Raw genomic sequence first — 21,361 nt, 5'->3', positions numbered from 1 at the left:
CATGTGACCCGAAATTCGGAGTTGAATTCTCCCCCCTGAAGTAGAACATCGGTATTGAAGATTGGAGAGGAACTCTCCTCCTAGATTGGAGCATTAAAAGTTTCTTGCTAAGGTACATTCGGAATTGGTTCCTTAGGATGATTCTATATATCCTTAACAACATCATTAACAATCTTGATCAATTCATCCTCTTGATAATCCTTTGCCTTCGATTATGAGGAAATAGCCTTTTCGGTTTCATCAAAAAAATTTAGAACTTCCTCATATAAATTCATAAGAGGAATCGTCGTTGAATTTGCTGATGGAAAAATTTCCTCAGATTGACAATCTTCTTTTTGGTATTTCTTCATGTATTTGTCATCAAAGGTAACATAGTAGCTTTCTTCAATTTTCTTCGATCTTTTGTTCAGAACACGATATGCCTTTAAAGTTAGCGAATATCCCAGAAAGATTCCTTCATTGGTTTTTTCATCAAATTTGTTCCGATTTCCTTTGGAATTGAATAGAAAGTACTTGGATCCAAACACATGAAATAATTTTACATTAGGTTTTTGATTGTTAATAATTACATATGGAGCAATCAGAAATCGTTTGTTGATGTAAGAGCGGTTCTGAGTAAAACAAGCAGTTGCAACAACATTAGCCCAGAAATATAAAGTAAGATTCACAAATGAAAGCATTATCCTTGCAGCTTCACATATAGAGCAATTTCATCTTTCAACAAACCCTTTTTTCTATGGAGTGTAAGGTGAAGAGAAGTTGTGAGCTATCCCTTTGCTGGTCAAGAAATCTTCAAATGCATTATTTTTAAATTCTGAACCGTTATCACTACAAATTTTCCAAACATGCTCTTGTAATACTAGCTCAACCTGCTTGATGAAATATATCAACTTCTAAGTTTTGTCGAATTTATGTTTAAGAAAGAACACCTAGAATTGTCAACAATAAAAAAAATATATTTGTTACAACTAATACTTTCAATGGCTGATGAGCCACCAAGATCAATATGCAATAACTCTAGTGGCTTAATGATTTTGGTATTTATGATGATTGAGTGATTATTTCTTCTTAGTGTTCCGAGCTCACATGTAGCACATAAGTGTTCCTTTTCGAATTTTAGAAGATTTAGTCCTCGTATAAGTGTTGGATTAGTGTCTAAGTCCATAACTATTTTGGTATCTACTTGACCCGATTATGAGCATGGTCCTTTTGGGTTGCCTTCACCATAGCAATATGTAGGATGAATTAAGGAGAGAGAGGTTTAAATATGATTTATTAATATATTATGAGAATAATATATTAAAGGAGAAATCATATTGTTTAATTAATATTAGTCAATAATTAATTATGAATTAATTTTGTGGCTAAAAGAGATTAATTAAATTTAGGGGACTGGACTGCAATTATTGGATAATTGAGTTATTGGGCTAAGGAATGCTAAAGGAATAAGGGGTGAACGAAATTATGATGGAAGCCCATCATATTTTCGTCCATGGCCTTATCCAGAAGGTTCCATGGGCTGCTTAGAGTTTAAGCTGTCCATTAGGGTTTTGACTGAAACCCTAGCAGCCCACACAAGTATATAAAGGACCCCTTAGGCCCCAAAAACGTGGACAACTGATTCTCTAGGGTTTCTAGTCGTTTTTGGGAAGCCTCTCTTCTTCTCCTCTTCATCCAAGTTGTATATGGTGTTTGTGACTCCATTAGAGGTGCAGCACTTGAGGCACTAAGCTTTTGAAGCCAATCCAAGCAAGGAATTGATTGTTATTGCTATATAACAATCAAAGGTAATTCTCTAAACCCTAATTTAGTTTATAATATGTTAGATCTAAGTTTATTAGTCTTGGATTCAAAGCATGTACAATAGAGAAACCTAGATCCAAGCATTAGGGTTTGTATGAGCACATAGGATTGCTCTTATGCATAAAACCCATCAGTGGTATCAGAGCCTTGATTGGTTTCAGTTGTATGTGATGCTAAACTGCTTTATTTGATGAAAATCGAATTTTTGGCCTCTACCCGACCTGACTCGGCGAGTCAGTGGATGAACTCGGCGAGTCTGTCTGACTCGGCGAGTCCAGTCCCTGACTCGGCGAGTCCAGGGGTCAGACAGAGGGAATTTTGGGTTTTTGCTGCTGTTTTGACTTGGACTTGATGCTTAATTTGTTTTATGAAGTTAAAATCCGAATTTTATCTTAATGAAGTGTTTATCCATGCCAAAACAATAGATAATTTCAAATCTTTTAAATATTGGTTGTTTATGTGATAAATATGGATTATTTAAAGTTATTTGGTAATTATCTAGTGACTAAAATAAGATTAGGTCAAATATAGATAATTATGAAATTAATTGTTTAATTTATGTTATTTGTTATTTGATCCCTTATGTTTTGAAAAGTTTCAAAACTTGCCCTCAAGTTTTGGAATTTAAATTTTGATTAAAAGGTTTAATTTTGAAACATTTAAATTCTAAACTCTAATGTTTTGAAATGTTTCAAAACTTGCCCTCAAGTTTTGGAATTTTAAATTTGATTAAAAGTTTAATTTTGAAATGTTAAATTCAAAAACCCTAGTAATTTGAAAAGTTCAAATCACACCCTTATGGTTTTATTAATTAATTAAAGTGTATAATTAAAAGTGATTTAATAAACCCATAAAGTTTTGGTTTACATTTAATTAAATTAAAAGTTTAATTTTACTAAATTAAACCACCTAGTATTTTAAAAGTGTAAAATACACCCTATACTATATATAACATTAAAAGTCTAGTATTATATATATGTATGAATAAACAGTCAGTCTTACCGTTAGTAGGCCTCATTCACGAAGCTGGTCTATAAGGGGTGTTTAAGGAAATTGCCTATAAAATGGCGATTGAATGGGTATCCACTCTTACCCACCGGACTCTTGACTAGTGGAGGGTCGTTAGCCGAACGGGTAGGATAAGACAGAAACCTTCCATTATAAGTATAATGAAGTACAAAGTAACTAAATGCTTTTTCAAATTCCCAAATCATAGTTACTTTAGGAAAAATGTGGAATTGTATGCTAATCCATAGAATTACACTTCGTACCCCTGTCAAACGTTAGTGGAGCATGTGTGGTTAACCGGCACACTAATTTGGGGATGACATTGGTAGAGAAGGGTGACTCGATGTTTGTCATAGATCAATGGAGCGAGTGTGGCTAACCGGCACATTGATTAGGTGATAGTAGCATTGGGTGCACCACGTGATTCGTATGGTTATTCACACCTTGTTTGTGATCCTCAGCATCCCAGTCACAAATAGTAGGGCATAATCGAGATTAAACATGCCATTGAAAAGTTCAATTAATCTCAAAAGATCTAGGAGTTTCAATTCATTTAAAACTTAATCTTCCTTTTCGTTTTTCATGGTGGAAATTGGTAAATCGTCATTTACCTACCTTCAAATGTTTTGCAACTAGATTACGGCATCCCTTTTCTAGGTTGTAGAATATTGTGTTGGATCCTAGCTTGATGTTTCCTTTGGGTGTTACATCAAGAATTCTAATCAACATAACTTGAATTTTCTCCCGTTTTGTAGATGTCTGAATCTTACAATGGTCTTCCCAAATCCTTTGGAACAAACTTTCCAAATGAAGATGACGTTCCGAGATACGATCAAGGAAATGAGAGTCATGTTTCACTTCCTCCACCTCCTCCAATTGTTCTCCCTGACCTACAAGTTCAAAGGCTTGAAAAGTTCAAGCTCACTCAAGCCCTTTTGGCTAGTAAACACGAAGATGGGAAACCTGTGTGTGCGCATGTCTTAGAGATGAAGTCACACATTGATAGGTTAAACATGTTGGGTGTCGAGATTTCAAGTGAGTTGGCTGTTGACTGGGTTCTTCAGTCACTTCCTGAATCATATAGTGAGTTCGTTAGAGAGTACTATATGATGGACCACGACGTGACCCTAATTGGTCTCACCTATTTGCTTATAGCTGCTGAATCAGCAATGATTTGGCGTGCTGGTCAAGCAAATTTGTCTGGTGAATCAAACTCCCAAACTTCAATGGACACTGGCAACATTGGAAGTCCAGAAAGAACTAAGTATGTGATTGTCTGATGTGTTGTGCCAAAGGAGTCCATTTGCTTTTATTGCCAAGAGAAGGGGCATTGGAGATGAAGCTGCCCTAACTACCTGAGAGATCTAAGAGATGGGAGAGTCAAGACGTATGGCTCTGCTTCAGGTAAAATCCATTATCTAACTCTTTTGAGTTCCTATTCTAGATTCTTAATACATGATGTGGTAAGATTACATTTTGATGTTTTGTAGGATCGAAGAAAAGAGAGGAAGCTTAAGGGAAGAAATGAGCTGAATCTAATCGTGAAGAAATGGATTTCGATCGCATTACTTGAAGAATGGATTCTTGAGCTACTACTTGGAGTTAGAATAGATTGTTAAGAAATATGTAACAACATAGTTTGTCAATTGAATTGCATTGTAAGGACAAATTTTTCCGCAATAAAATGAATTTTGATTTTATCTTATTTATTTATCCTTGCAATGGCATGTATGAAAAATTGATGTTTGAATGTTTCTATTATTAGCAATAATGGATTTGATTCTTAATTATGTTATTTGTGGAAATGTCAAAAGTTTACCAAATAAGGAAAGTTTCTCATCGCCCAAGTTTCAATTGGACAGAAACTTGGAATCATGCAATGTGTATCGTATGATGAATGAAAAACTTTCACATTTTGGGAAACTTAGACTAATTCTTTGACAAAGTGTCAAATTGAAGGGCTAGGAAGATCAAGTACACTAGGTTGTGCGTTGATCAAGTCTACCACAAGAGTGACAAAGATATTCGTCATGATTTACTAAAGTTTAGTAAATATGGTTATACTTATAAGATTGAGTGTAACTTTGAGTTGACTGAAATAGTTTCAATCAATAGCAGAACAAATAAGAAGAATCAAGAAGGCAGAAAGATAAAAGTTTCTCCATTCTAAGAAGAAGGGAGAGTGCCTTTTATTGTGTTTTATGACGAAGTCTTAATGATTAAGAACCATATCTCAATTGATCCTCTAAGTGAGTCTTAGTACATTTTCATGTCTAAGAAGAGGAATCGAGAATTGTAGAAATGGTTAAATCAAAGAGTCAATCATACTTCGTTCCACTATCAAGTCTTAGAGTCATACTCCAAGATTGTGACATTGAGTAACAAGTCTTAAGTAGGTTTGTAACACTCATCAAATGTGGAATTTGGAAAAGTTTTCTTATTCTTGCACATTAGAAATTGGTAAGTTGTGATGTCTTGGATAAGACAAAGACCAACTAGGACCAATTTGTGAAGTGTTTTGTCTTGATATGAACTACACTAACTCTTGAATATTTGCTTTGTCAAGAAATGTTTCTTGACAAGAGAATATTATATGTCAAGGAGTCAGTGGGAGTCTTAATGGTCTTGAAAGGTTTCAAGAACAAATCAAGAATATACCTTATCGATCATCGCTAGCACACGACTTGAGGTTTACAACCTGTCGTGATGACATTACTTTGTTTCTATGCCATTCCAATTGAGTTAATTGTGTGTGAGTTCTATGAGTTCTCAATTGAATGCATACTAGAGCCTTTGTCGATGGAAAGTACATTGATATGTAAGGACAAGTTACTAAACTACTTGGAAGACATGGTGGGCACTCGTGTTACCATAAGGCAAGAAATCAAGATTAAGAAAGTTCAGTCCATATGAGTTTGGATTTGTCGCAAACCTTGGTTTTGGCAAATTCACATGGATAGGAACTCATACACCATAAAATCTAAGTGTCATAAGATTCCCTCCTTCATGAAAATGACTGTGAGGAAATGCTTTCACTAAGAGAGATTTTAAGAAGATAGCAATTGTGAAAACTGTATTCTCAAATTCGATTATGGTTACGGCATCCCTTTCCATAGATCAAATTGTGAAATTTGGCAATTAGTTTCAACATTTGGAACTTAGTAACATAAGTTCTCAATTGTTTAAACACACATATGAGCTATCTAAGGCAAAGGTGTATAAGTTTAAGAAGCTTAGATAAAGGCTTATCGAAGCATCTGGTATTAGAAATATGAATTTCAAACATTCAATAGGCATTGTTTTCTAAAAGTTCATTTGTTTTCTGAATACATGTCAAAGCTAGTGGGAGCATAAGTGTTATGCTTATATGATAATAATCATCATGATAGTGGGAGCATAAGTGCTATGCTTGTATGATTATTATGGCAAGTATTGCAAGTTAGCAATATTAATTATAGAAAAACAAAGATTGAATTTGCAAAGTTGTATGGGTTGAAAAATTGTTTTGCTATAATTAAGGGAGAGAATATTATACTTCATTTCAAAATCTAAAGCTTAGATTGAGAAATTTTAACATTTTCAGTCAAAGGATACATTGTGTGTTCTTAAAATTCGATTATGATTACGGCATCCCTCTTCATAGTTCGAATTGTGAGAACATGACACATAAAATATTATGGCAAAAGATTGGTAAAGTATCATATCTTTATGAAAGACATCATGCATCGTGTCCCATACGCTTCGGGTATTGGATCGATTGCAAATGCTATAATATTTACCATTCTAAATTTTTTCAAATGTCTAGCACATTAAGAGGGAAAAAGGACTAGAATGGATTTTGACTAAAAATTATTAAACAACTATCAAAGGACGATCCAAAGTTCGCTGAGGATTGGGCGCTTGTGAGTAGTTGGAAGTATGGTATTGGATGGACCATATCGACATTATTATGAATAGATAAGATTCTATTAAGAATGAGTTGTCATATGGCAAATGTGGAAATGTTTCCATATTGGGAGTTGGATATTGAGATTCTATGCCTAGATTAGAAACTTTTATGCAGGAAGGATGTTCAAAAATGAATGTACTTTGAATGTGAGACTTCACGTCTATGGAATTGTCTTGTAACAATTTCTAAGAAAGTAATTTGTAATTTCATTAGCCAAGTCTTGGTGACTTTTGTGCTATGACTTTACGAAAGGATCGTTGCATAAGATGTTAGAATCTAGCATATTCTAATAGTAGCAAAGAACCTTGTGTTCTTACACTAATGATAAGGATTGGGAATTGTGAAATGAGCATCACTGAAAAGGTTTTTTAATTGATCTATTTCACAAAGTAAGGACCATAGGAAACATAGTGTGCATGCTTTATGCATGGGACAACTAATGTTGTAATTTGAGTAATAAGTTGATTTTCTGAAACAGTAAACGATAATAATGAGTAATCAATATGGTGGTTAAATAGAAGTGTTTTATTTATTCTCACAAGTTTGAGGCCATATAGGATTAAGTATTATTGTTATGTTTCAATTTTCATGTTCCGACTTCCATAATAACTAGGTTATTCAAACATCCACAGTCGGTCATACGTTGGGAGTAGGTATGAATAAAGACTGTCATGAATCTGTCTGTAGATTGTCTGAGGTGTTTAGACATAGCACAAGTTTGCTGCAGAGTTCATGAGTGCTTTGATAAGATTAGAGTATTGGATTAAACCCACGCTCACTTGGATCACTTCATAGATTTATCACGAGTGATTAGTGAGACGATAATATTGTAGATTCTTGAAACCGAGACGTGTGAGTTGTTATTTGTTGGTCAGTTACACATTGATAATAAGTAAATGCACCAGTAACTTGGTGTTATAAAACTTATTGTTGTGTGTGATTCGATCAGTAAATGCAAGCGAGCATTTGAGTCAAAGTTTATCCATTCCTTTTACCCAAAGTGGGATAAAAGCGATATCATTGGGCCTCTCGATGATTTAGTGATGACACCTAAGCGCTTGGCCAAGCCAAGACTAAGTTGATGTGTTCAATTGTAGTCTGTTGTCAGTCGTCATAAATCGGAAGTCGGGAAACAATATAGAGAGAATGGTTGAAATTCATGTCTTATGTCTATACGATATCTTGAGAATGGAGGAATATATAATCCCTTATCTAGAGGATACGCTATCTGATAAGATCAGAGTTGACAGCGGCTTTTGAAAGCTACGATTGCTGATCAGGTTCTGAAGTCATACGGAAAATAGTTATTAGACTTATCCAAGTGGGAGATTGTTGGATTAGTGTCTAAGTCCATAACTATTTTGGTATGTACTCGACCCGATTATGAGCATGGTCCTTTTGGGTTGCCTTCACCATAGCAATATGTAGGATGAATTAAGGAGAGAGAGGTTTAAATATGATTTATTAATATATTATGAGGATAATATATTAAAGGAGAAATCATATTGTTTAATTAATATTAGTCAATAATTAATTATGAATTAATTTTGTGGCTAAAAGAGATTAATTAAATTTAGGGGACTGGACTGCAATTATTGGATAATTGAGTTATTGGGCTAAGGAATGCTAAAGGAATAAGGGGTGAACGAAATTATGATGGAATCCCATCATATTTTCGTCCATGGCCTTATCCAGAAGGTTCCATGGGCTGCTTAGAGTTTAAGCTGTCCATTAGGGTTTTGACTGAAACCCTAGCAGCCCACACAAGTATATAAAGGACCCCTTAGGCCCCAAAAACGTGGACAACTGATTCTCTAGGGTTTCTAGTCTTTTTTGGGAAGCCTCTCTTCTTCTCCTCTCCATCCAAGTTGTATATGGTGTTTGTGACTCCATTAGAGGTGCAGCACTTGAGGCACTAAGCTTTTGAAGCCAATCTAAGCAAGGAATTGATTGTTATTGCTATATAACAATCAAAGGTAATTCTCTAAACCCTAATTCAGTTTATAATATGTTAGATCTAAGTTTATTAGTCTTGGATTCAAAGCATGTACAATAGAGAAACCTAGATCCAAGCATTAGGGTTTGTATGAGCACATAGGATTGTTCTTATGCATAAAACCCATCAATAAGATCGCCAATTATGAGCTTGTTGATATCCTCGAAGTTCAGATGAGAAAGCCTTCTGTGCCATAACCAACTATCATCCGAAGATGCTTTCGTAAGTAGGCAAATAGATGGTTTCTCTTTGATTGGATTCAAATTAAGAGGATACATCTCTTCCTTCCATCTTGACTTTAGAAGAACAACTTTAGATTTATTGTCTATGATTTCTAAACCTTTTTCATCAAAAGATACCTTCAGACATGTACCTACAACGAATTGCAAAACTGTAACAACGCAAATTTTCAAACAAATTTTTTCATTTTAAAAATATATTTATTTCCATTCATAACAAGGCATAAATAGTTTAAGTATTCTGTCAAACACAAATAATCAAAATCCCAAGATCATAAAAGCATTCTTCAGTGTGTATCGATCACGCCGGCGCCTTGCCACGGTCCTCGCTAGTACCTGAAATACATGCACAACAACTGTAAGCATAAATGCTTAGTGAGTTCCCCAATATACAACTTACGCACATACGCCTTTCCAGGCCCCGACCTTCCGGTCCATGTGTCTCAGGGGACTTCCGTCCCTGCTGGGTAAACCTTCCGGTCCTACCCACGCCGACCTTCCGGTCCATCACACAACATATCGCCTTCCGGCCCATAACATATTGCCTTCTGGCCCATAATATAATCGCCTTCCGGCCCATAACATACATAGCACATATAACAAATAACTTACCACATATAGCATACATATCACATATCATATCCGACCTTCCGGTCACACAGTCAAACCCTTCCGGGTATAGTATAGTGAGAAGACTCACCTCGTAAAAGCTGAAAGCTAGCAAATCCCGAAATGACTCGTGCACAATCCGACGAGCTACAACCTCCCTGAAAACGCACTCTCTGTGTCCCCCAAACCTCAGGACTCGATCCTCTTTGATATTCCTTTGGCCAAATTCTTCTTCTTCTTGCCTAACAAGTTCCTCCAAGTTCCAATAGCTTTCTCTCCTGCTCTAGACGTCCACAGCGATTAGGGTTCTTCTCAATCGACCAAAAGACGGACAATGACGGCCTAAGAGGCGTTATATACGATCCAAAACCGAACGGTTAGGGTTTCTGCTGAACAGCGTCGACTCGCCGAGTCCATATCTGGACTCGTCGAGTCCAGTCGCGAACCCGCGACCAAGTCTGCGATCCTACTCGGCGAGTCTAGGCTCCAACTCGCCGAGTCCCCTCTTAAATCACCCCCAAAAACATAATTTAATAATACCTGAGATTCCAGGCTGTTACAACTCTCCCCCGCTAGGATTTGACTTCGCCCTCGAAGTCTCATTCTGAAAATAGTTCCGGATGCTGCTCCCGCATCTCACGTTCCGGCTCCCAAGTCATTTCCGATCCCTTACGGTGTTGCCATTGAACCAACACCAGAGGTACCTCCTTGTTCCTCAGAACCTTGATCTTCCGATCCTTGATAACCACTGGTCTCTCCGCATAATTCAGGCTCGCATCCACCTGAATATCCTCTAATGGAACCACCGCCGACTCATCGGCTATGCACTTCCTCAATTGCGACACATGAAAGGTGTCGTGGATCTGTCCCAACTCCGCTGGCAACTCCAACCGATAGGCTACCCGGCCTATCCTTGCACTCACACGAAATGGCCCAATATACCGGGGACCCAACTTGCCCCTCTTCCTGAATCGAATCACTCCTTTCCAAGGAGAGACCTTCAGGAGAACGAAGTCGCCGACCTGAAATTCAAGCTCGGATCGGCGCCTGTCTGCATAACTCTTCTGCCGGCTCTGGGCGGTCAATAACCTTTGTCTCACTTGCTGAATCTGCTCTGTCGTCTGGAGCACGATCTCCGTGCTACCCATCACTCTCTGTCCCACCTCTCCCCAGCAAATGGGGGTCCGACACCTCCTACCATACAACAACTCAAAAGGTGGCATACCAATGCTCGAATGATGGCTGTTGTTGTAGGAAAACTCTGCTAAGGGTAAATATGCATCCCAGCTACCCCCGAAGTCTAACACACACGCTCGAAGCATGTCCTCCAGTGTCTGAATCGTCCGCTCGCTCTGACCGTCTGTCTGGGGATGGTATGCGGTACTAAAATGCAATTTGGTACCCAGCTCCTCATGGAATTTCTTCCAGAACCTGGAAGTGAAACGCACATCACGGTCTGAAACAATCGAGATCGGCACCCCATGCCGAGATACCACCTCTCTCACATATATCTCCGCCAACTTCTCCGCTGAAGAACTCTCACTGATGGCAAGGAAGTGTGCACTCTTCGTCAACCTATCCACAATCACCCAAATTGCATCAACTCCCCTAGCAGTCCTCGGCAATTTGGTGATAAAATCCATAGCGATTTGTTCCTACTTCCACTCGGGGATCTCCAATGGCTGTAACTTGCCATGCGGTCTCTGGTGCTCGGCCTTAACCGTACGACAGGTCAAGCACCTCTCAATGAACCATGCGACGTCCCTCTTCATACAGGGCCACCAATACTCTTTCCTCAAGTCCAAATACATCTTTGTAGCACCGGGATGGATCGAGAATTTCGATCTATGAGCCTCTTCCATCAAAGTAATACGTGTACCGCCCACGAACGGTACCCAAATCCGGCCCTGAAATGTCATAAGCCCTCGACCATCCTGAACGAACTCTGAAATTAGCCCCACAACCCGCTCTTTCTTCTGCATTTCTGGTCGCACCGCTTCGGCCTGTGCCCCACGAATAGCATCCAATACAGGAGTCATCACAGTCAGTCTCAAGCATACATCTCGCAATGGAGTGCTCTCCGCCTTGCGGCTCAACGCGTCGGCCACCACATTAGCCTTACCTGGGTGGTACAGGATCTCACAATCATAATCCTTGACCACATCCAGCCACCTCCTCTGACGCATATTTAGATTGGGCTGATCCATCAAATACTTCAAGCTCTTATGGTCCATATATATCGTACATCGAACCCCATACAGGTAGTGACGCCAAATCTTGAGAGCGAACACTACTGCTCCCAACTCTAAATCATGCGTAGGGTATCTCGCCTCATGAGGCTTCAGCTGCCTCGACGCATAAACTATCACATGACCCCTCTGCATCAACACTGCACCCAGTCGCGAAATCGATGCGTCGCAATATACCACAAAATCTTCCATCCCTTCTGGGAGAGCTAATACCGGGGCTTCGCACAACCTCTGGCGAAGTGTCTTAAAGGATGTCTGCTGTTCGGGCCCCCATGAGAATGCAACACCCTTCCGGGTCAATCTGGTGAGTGACACTGTGATCTTGGAGAAATCCTTGATGAATCTCCGATAATACCCTACCAACCCAAGGAAGCTCCTGATCTCAGAAGGTGACTTCGGCACCTCCCAACTCATCACCGCCTCAACCTTGGCCGGATCGACCAATATCCCTTTTTGATTGACAACATGTCCTAGAAATTGGACCTCTCGCAGCCAGAAGTCACATTTGGAGAACTTTGCATAAAGCTTCTCCGACCTCAATACCTCGAGGACCTCCCTCAAATGCTCCTCATGCTGCTCTCTAGATCTAGAATACACCAGAATGTCGTCGATAAATACAATCACTGACCGATCCAACATCGGTCTGCATACTCTATTCATGAGATCCATGAACACAGCCGGGGCATTGGTGAGCCCGAAAGGCATCACCACAAACTCATAATGCCCATATCGCGTCCTAAACGCTGTCTTCTGGACATCCCCCTCCCGTACTCTCACCTGATGGTACCCTGACCTCAGATCGATCTTGGAAAACCAAGACGCTCCCTGCAACTAATCGAATAAATCATCGATCCTCGGTAACGGGTAACGGTTCTTGACCGTCAACTTGTTCAACTCCCGGTAATCAATACACATCCGGTGTGAACCATCCTTCTTCTTGACGAACAGAATAGGTGCTCCCCACGGCGAGCTGCTCGGCCGAATGAATCCCTTCCCCAGCAACTCCTGGAGCTGCGAGGACAACTCTTGCATCTCTGGAGGTGCAAGACGATAAGGCACCTTAGCAATAGGCGCGGCCCCCGGAACCAGATCGATACCAAACTCTACTTGCCTCACAGGAGGTACTCCCGGCAGCTCCTCGGGGAAAACATCTGGAAACTCACGCACCACAGGGACCTCCTCAACTGATTTCGGTCTCTCGGAAACCTCCCGCATATCCATCACATACGCCACAAAACCCTTACAGCCCTGCTGTAGACACTGCCTCGCCCTAGCGGCCGAACAAAAAGCTGATCCCGAACGGGTACCCTCGCCGTACACCGAAAGAACTCCCCCACTATGGTCTCGTATAGTCACCAACTGACGCTCACAGTCGATGACAGCGCCGAATCGGCTCAACCAGTCCATGCCCACGATGACACAGACATCACCCATCGCAATAGGAATCAGGTCAATCGGGAATTCAACCCCGAAAATCTCTAGTACACATCCCCAAAGAACTTCCGTGGCACAAATCACTTTCTCGTCAGCTATAGAAACTCTCAAAGGTCGACTCAACGACTCACGACTAACGCTGATATGCTGACTAAAGGCTAAGGACACAAATGACCTACTCGCACCCGAGTCAAATAACACTAAGGCAGGCACAGAGTTCACAAGGAAAGTACCTACGCATATAATAACATAAGCATAACATCTCAACATTTAAAATAAATACATGAATTACAACATACCTGCCACGACATCGGGCGCAGCGCGGACCTCTTCCGCAGTCAGCTGAAAGGCTCTTCCCCGAGCCCTCGGGGCCTCGGCCTTCACCGGTCGAGTCGCAGTAGCTCCGGCAGCAGGTGCAGATCCCTGAAGAAGCTGAGGGCACTCGGCCTTCCTATGGCCTGTCTGGTTGCAATGAAAGCAAACCGTAAATCCCCTGGGACACTCCCTAGCAATGTGCCCCTCCTTGCCACACTTGTAGCAAGCACCAGATCGACACGCCCCCTCATGACCCTTGCCGCACTTTCCGCAAGTGCAGCCCTTCGAACCTCCTTTGCTCGCATCGGCAGACTTTACCCGCTTGGCTGCCGGCTGGAACTGAGCCGGTCGCCGGTCCACCCGCTGAGACTCGGCCTCCTCCCTGGCCTAGGTCTCCAACTCGATCTCGCGCTTCCTGGCATTCGCCTGAAGCTCAGCAAAAGTATGGTAAATGGAGTTTGACACAAACTCATGGATATCCCTCCTCAACACTCCCAAGTACCGGCTCATCCGTCCCTGATCAGTGGACACTAGCTCGGGGCAGAACATCGCCCTCTCATGAAACTTCCGCGTGATCACCGCGACAGAATCAGTACCCTGCTTGAGGGTTAAGAACTCCTGAACCAATCGTTCCTTCTCCACCGGGGGAACGTACTCATCTCTGAACATGGCAGTAAACCCCTCCCATGTTACTGCTGTAGTCTCTGCCAAAGTGAAGTTCGCCGTCACGAACTTCCACCAGTCCTTCGCTCCCAGACGAAGCTGGTTCAATGCGAACCGTACCCTCAGGTGCTCCGGGCATGAACAAGTGTAGAAGCACCCCTCTATATCCGCGATCCACCTCATCGCAGCAATCGGATCCTGCGTCCCATCGAACTCTGGTGGCTTCGTGTTGCTGAACTCTCGGAACAGCAACGAATCACCCCCTGTGGCCTAGCAACGGCCACAGCTGCGGTAGCTACAGCGGTTGCAGCCTCAGTCAATGCGGCGTACCGCTCCTCGAACGTCTCCATCAGTGTGGTCTTGATAGACCCAAACATCTCCGGGATCTCAGCCCGGATCGCCGCCGCTACCTCCTCGTGAATCATCTGACGAATCTCCTCGTCACTCACACCGCTCGAACTCGCTCCGTGGCGCGGTCTAACCATGATGTCTCTGAAATACAACATAAAACTATCAGAGACCCCACCGAGTATAATCGTACTCGATACGCAACCCTACTCAGTCCCCGATATCCAGGGATTCTTACTTGGGTCTCCCACTGACCCCGTGTCCTCGGTAGTACGGGCCCAATACTACCGACCACACCGCATCAGCGTTCATCCCAAGTCCTCCTCCCCAAACTCCGGATAGTGAGTACTCTACTTCTGATATGCACTATCTACCCGCATACTAGCAACGCATCTCATATAGGCAAATTTCCCTAGACTAAGGCATCACAAATCAGGCCACTCTAGTCCTATCATGAATACCTAGTCTTCTAGCATGCATAACAATTCATATCATATAATATTGTAAGGAATTTTGGGGATCTTTACCGTTCGGGCGCTGACTGATCGTACACACTGCTTCTTTCTTGCTTACCACGAAACCATTTACAAAAGTTTATGCCTTTATTTAAAAAGTTTTCCTCAAATCCTCGGTTTGAGTTCAGCTACTCCCAAAGGTGCACCCGAATCCCTCAAACCAAGGCTCTGATACCAATTGTAACAACGCAAATTTTCAAACAAATTTTTTCATTTTAAAAATATATTTATTTCCATTCATAACAAGGCATAAATAGTTTAAGTATTTTGTCAAACACAAATAATCAAAATCCCAAGATCATAAAAGCATTCTTCAGTGTGTATCGATCACGCCGGCGCCTTCCCACGGTCCTCGCTAGTACCTGAAATACATGCACAACAACTGTAAGCATAAATGCTTAGTGAGTTCCCCAATATACAACTTACGCACATACGCCTTTCCAGGCCCCGACCTTCCGGTCCATGTGTCTCAGGGGACTTCCGTCCCTGCTGGGTAAACCTTCCGGTCCTACCCACGCCGACCTTCCGGTCCATCACACAACATATCGCCTTCCGGCCCATAACATATTGCCTTCCGGCCCATAATATAATCGCCTTCCGGCCCATAACATACATAGCACATATAACAAATAACTTACCACATATAGCATACATATCACATATCATATCCGACCTTCCGGTCACACAGTCAAACCCTTTCGGGTATAGTATAGTGAGAAGACTCACCTCGTAAAAGCTGAAAGCTAGCAAATCCCGAAATGACTCGTGCACAATCCGACGAGCTACAACCTCCCTGAAAATGCACTCTCTGTGTCCCCCAAACCTCAGGACTCGATCCTCTTTGATATTCCTTTGGCCAAAATCTTCTTCTTCTTGCCTAACAAGTTCCTCCAAGTTCCAATAGCTTTCTCTCCTGCTCTAGACGTCCACAGCGATTAGGGTTCTTCTCAATCGACCAAAAGATGGACAATGACGGCCTAAGAGGCATTATATACGATCCACAACCGAACGGTTAGGGTTTCTGCTGAACAGCGTCGACTCGCCGAGTCCATATCTGGACTCGTCGAGTCCAGTCGCGAACCCGCGACCAAGTCTGCGATCCTACTCGGCGAGTCTAGGCTCCAACTCGCCGAGTCCCCTCTTAAATCACCCCCAAAAACATAATTTAATAATACCTGAGATTTCGGGCTGTTACAACTACACTAATTATATTGTGTTGTAAGCCTTCAACATAAGCTAACTTTCAAATTAAGAATTCGCCATGCCATGTCCCTTTATTTCTCCATTGGCATTGTTTCCAAACTTCACTCTTCCGCCATCATTTAAAGTATGAAACTTTCTTAGTTCTTCTTTCCTTCTAATCATGTGATGAGAACAACCGCTATCGATGTACCATTCGGAATCATATTGTTCGTCATGCATAACCTGCAAAATTTAGAGAGTTTTAGGAACCCAGACTAACTTGGGTCCTTGTGAGGATTTCTTTTGAACAACTGCTATCAATGTACCATTCTGAATCATGAGACGATTCATCACTTTTTCTATTTTGAAAATATCAAATTTTTTGTCACATAGATTAATTTCAAGAAAATTAGTTTTTCGTTGAATATGTTCTTTGAATTTTGGTGTCATTCTTTTTGAAAATTATTTTTCTTCATTTTTCAACTTTGTTTTCCTATTCCTTGAGAGTCATCTCTGGTTCAGAAGCAACTTCTTTTTCAACCTTAAAAACTTTTGTTCTTGGGAGTGGTTTTGAAAACTATGGTTTTTGTGATTACCTTGATTTTGCTTTCTAAATTTGAGATGAATCTTTATTTTGATTAAAAGATTGTGCTGACTTGATAGAGCTTTGATTGGAATCCCTTTTTTTTTAAATGCTTTCTTTCTTTCAAATTCTTTTTATATCTAGCATTGAACTGTTTTTCTTTGCTATTAATTCTTTAGCGGATTTATGAGTGTTAGCTTTCGGTATTTCCTTTCTGATTGTCGTTTAATTCTGTTTCGAAGAAGTTTCACTAAAAACATCTTTTGTGCAAGTTGGTCCGTCCTTTTCATAACAAAGGACACATGATTCAATGGTTCTAAAATGTATTTCCCTTTTGTTTTCCAAAAGGTCATTTCTGAGTGACCTTTTGTTTCATCCGCATTGTTTATCGGCTTTAACCATAAGAATTCATCACACCCCTTCACATAATTCAGATGTATCATTTATATTCAGTTCTTTGTTTAGAAAATCTTGATTTGGAATAGTTTAAACTTTTGGAAAAACGGTTGCTTCTTCTTTTAAAACTTTTGAACCTTTGTTTCAACAATTCGAACAAATTCGATAGAGTTTTATGAAATCAAAATCTTCTTTTGTTCATTAAATTTTTTCACAAAAGCAGAGAAATCAATTTCGTCCTCTAGAGATATTTCACTTATTTCACTTTTATCAAATTGGGAAATATTCTCGAAATCAAGAGTATTATCCAAACTTAATTTCTTGCATAATAAGTCATATTTCTGCATAGGACTTAAATTGATTTCTTCTTTATCTTTTTTCATTTAACATTTCTTTCAACATGTTTTATGATTTTTGGATTGAATATATTCATTAATTTTCTCAACTCCAACCCAGTAAGAATGAAAAACCTCATCTGAAGAAACAATTGATTTACATTTATAGTATTCGATGTCGATTTCATCCTCTTTCAGTTCAAGAAAATGTAATATCATTTTATGCAAACCTTTCCTTATTCCACAATCCAAATGAAGCTGAGTAATATTAAAATACAAATGTTTAGCAATCAAACAAAAAATATTCCTCTGTTTCAAAAGTGCAATACTATCTCTTTTAAGGTGAATAATATAATCTCGTGAACTAGTATGCTCTACTTACAATGCTTCTATTCCCACTCTTTTCTCTTCATTCTTAAAAGTTACCCTATTAAGTTAATCATCCAGATTAGAATTACTGAGACAATTTATTTTGAAACCATCATTGAAATTAGAAATAATATATCATAAGTTGTCTAATTCATAGTCATAACCGGATGTAGGAATATTAAGAGATTTGAGAATATAATGTACCTTATCAACCACCTTCTCACACTCTTTCACTTGCTCCGTGACTGTTTTGTAGCAAAACAACTCTCTGACACTTTTCCACCATCAGTAGCATATCCTCTCGGTTCCGAACAACCACTCTAAACCATCAAAGACTTGGCTTCATAGCATTGCTTCTCTAAATTCACCACAAAACACCCGCCATGGGTGGGTTTCCTTACCTCATCAGCCTCTGAGTCTATGGACTACACTTCGACTCGACGATCATCACTTTCATCCTGCACTATCAACATAGGTTTCGCATTTGATACACTTTTCTTTCATAGTTCCTCTATCTTCTGAACATAATACGCTTCATCTTTCTCCTTTTACTTCTTCTCATTTTTCTTCCTCATCATTCATTCCTTTGCGAAGTGATTCTTGCCATGAAAATAGTTGCAGTCATAACCAGAATCACCCAACAATTTCTTTTCCTACTTCTCTTCGTCATTCTGAGAGTTCTTTTAATTCTCCTTTGTTGGCTTTTTAGAACTGAAATTACCCTACTTGTACTTGTTTTTGTAACAAGAGAAATTCTTCTTATATAACTCCTTTGGATTGGAAACCATTAGAGCCTTATCTTCTTTTGGGACTTCACTATACGAAAAGTTATATTCAGAATTGTCTTCTGCTGACTTCTTACCTTTCGTAACCAACACCAAGGATCTGACACTAGAAGCAAGCCTTGCTTCCTTAATAACTTCACCTTCGTGAGATCTCAGAATACCCACGAGTTTGGCCAACGAATAGCTTTTGAATTATTCTTGTACTTTAACAGTGGAAGCTATAAACTTCCATTTAGAGTTGAGTCCATTCCTAAACGTGACCTTCTGTTCAATGACTCGTCGCTCAAGATTGTATTTAACCATTCTGCTTAACAAGTGGTTGAAGCGATTGAACGTCTGATCTAACGTCTCATCATCCAAAGTCCGATAAGAACATCGTTTGTAAAGAATGTTCAATGTAGGCATCACTTGAATACAACTCCTTCAGCCTATCCCAAATACCTTTTGCAGTATCGCATGCACTAACAAGACGAAACATGTTAGGAGGAAGAGAAAATCAAATAATTCTCATTGACTTTATATTGCTCATTAGCTTATTTTTCTCATCCTGTGGAACGTCAATGCGTTCAACAATAAGTACATTGTAATCCGCCAGAGTTTTGATCTCTTTTCTGGTACCGGTATGCGTGTACGTTTCATGCGTCATTGTGTGCCATATAGCGGAACCATGTTCTTCGATTCCAACAACATAATCTTCAAGGTGAAGAGCCCATACCTCATAATTATCTAGAAAAAGGATAGGAATCCTTGTCATAGATCTAATGTTGCTTGAGAGATTGAATGAGAGAGACTGAGGATCGTCATTAGCCATATTATCAAGAATTCACTAAAACAAATATAGAAACAGATGTATAAACTTGAATCGAGTTCAAGGGAAATCTAGAGATCTAGATCTGAGATCTACAATCGATTAAGATGATAGAGACAACAAGAACAGTGTTAAGGAAAACATAAAACCCTAACAAAACTCTTTACTCGACAGAAGAACAGAGAATTGATTACACTATATCCTACTCTGATACCAATTTTGAAAACAATAAAGATCGATAGATTCTATATTTATGATATGATCTAAAGAAAGGAAACAATATTGATCAAAATTGTGTCGAATGATTGGATTAAAAACAACTCTAGAAGAGTTCTTGAAGATGGAACTTTTCTGTGAGAGTTGCCAAAAAAAGCGTAAACCTAAAAACTTACATGCACGCTATATATAGACAAAATTACATAGCGGTTCCGAGCATGGACATGCCCATTTTGGAATTGTACATTTGACACAACACATTATTAGACCTAATAGAAACTTAGGGTGAGATTGTTAGTACATGAAAGTGACCCTTAGACAATCCGAGATGTGAAGCCATTCTGAGATTGTTACAATTCTGAGATGACAACAATTTTGTGAAAGTCTCTCATTGCAAGATGAAGCATTTTGGAGTGAAGAATTCGAGATGGAGAAGTGATTCTGAAATCACCTCTCAACCGAGATAAAGATGATCAATCCAAGACAGTTGGTTATCCATGGTATTAGGACTCTAAGATCATTCCTCATTCTGAGATGGAATGTTATTTCAAAGATGAAGTGAAGATTTAGAGATGGAGACTCTGAAATGACTAGTTCCAAGATTCCTTGGATTTGGAACATAGTCAACCTTCCCTGACATGAAGAAAGTTCTTTTTGTTTTGCTCCATTTTTAGTATTATGATCAGAGAAAATCCACTTTATCAGGATTTTGTTTATTGATGCAAGTTCTCTTTATTCTATGTATTTGTCATGTATTGACTCCTTTGGCTATAAAAGGAGTCTCAACCTTGTACTGAAAACATATCTTTCACACCTCGTTTGTGCATCAAGAGGATCCTTCACTTCACTCTCAAATTTATGTCAATCATCTCTCATAAATTATTCTTGGTCTTGATTTCTTTACTTTGTTCATACTTTACTTTATTCAATCTTCTTGAATACTTTGTTGAAGGTATTTATTTCAAGTATTGACTGGTTTGACCAGACTTGATTGGATCTTAATTACTAGCAGTCTTTGATATTAAAGGTTAATTCAAGATTTGTGTTTGCAAACCTTGTATGTGCATTTAATAGAGTTTAAACTCTCTCATGTAAACATTAAATTTCCTAATTTTAGGTTGGCTATAATTCAAGCCATTTAGCATATAAAAAGCATATTATCCATCTTATCCTAATGTAAGATAGTGTTTGTTTCAATTCAAGTGTACTACGTAAAATATAATAGACGCACATCTCACAATCATTGCTTAACATTCTAAATTTAATTCGAGAAAGCATCTAAATTCCTTGTTCGGTTAAACTAATGCTTTGATACAAATTCTGACATCTCTATTTTTACGTTCATTTTAAAGCTTTTTATTTATGCTTAATTAATACAAAGTACATTTGTAAATGCGGAATTGGTCCCGTAAAAGTATTTTTGAAGATATATTTTTCATTGATTATTAAAAACTTCGGGATGTCATAACTGATACAAGAAACGTAAGCGTATACATACCTTATAGTAACATAGACTAACAGTATAACACCCGCTTCTTATGTAGATTTCTTTATGTTTT

General features: G+C 39.4%; 1 protein-coding gene across 1 annotated transcript; it reads right to left on the bottom strand.

Annotated features, from left to right (window-relative positions):
- Positions 1–212: 212 nt before the first annotated feature.
- On the bottom strand, positions 213–680 carry LOC122195409 (uncharacterized). The gene has a single exon (XM_042897292.1). It carries the CDS (start codon positions 678–680, stop codon positions 213–215), a length of 468 nt encoding a protein of 155 aa, XP_042753226.1.
- Between the last annotated feature and the right edge of the window lie 20,681 nt (positions 681–21,361).

This window comes from Lactuca sativa, chromosome 1 (assembly GCF_002870075.4).
Source record: "Lactuca sativa cultivar Salinas chromosome 1, Lsat_Salinas_v11, whole genome shotgun sequence".
NCBI lineage: Eukaryota > Viridiplantae > Streptophyta > Magnoliopsida > Asterales > Asteraceae > Lactuca > Lactuca sativa.
The sequence above is the reverse complement of the archived record's forward strand: the minus strand, read 5'-3'. Positions and strand labels throughout refer to the sequence as shown.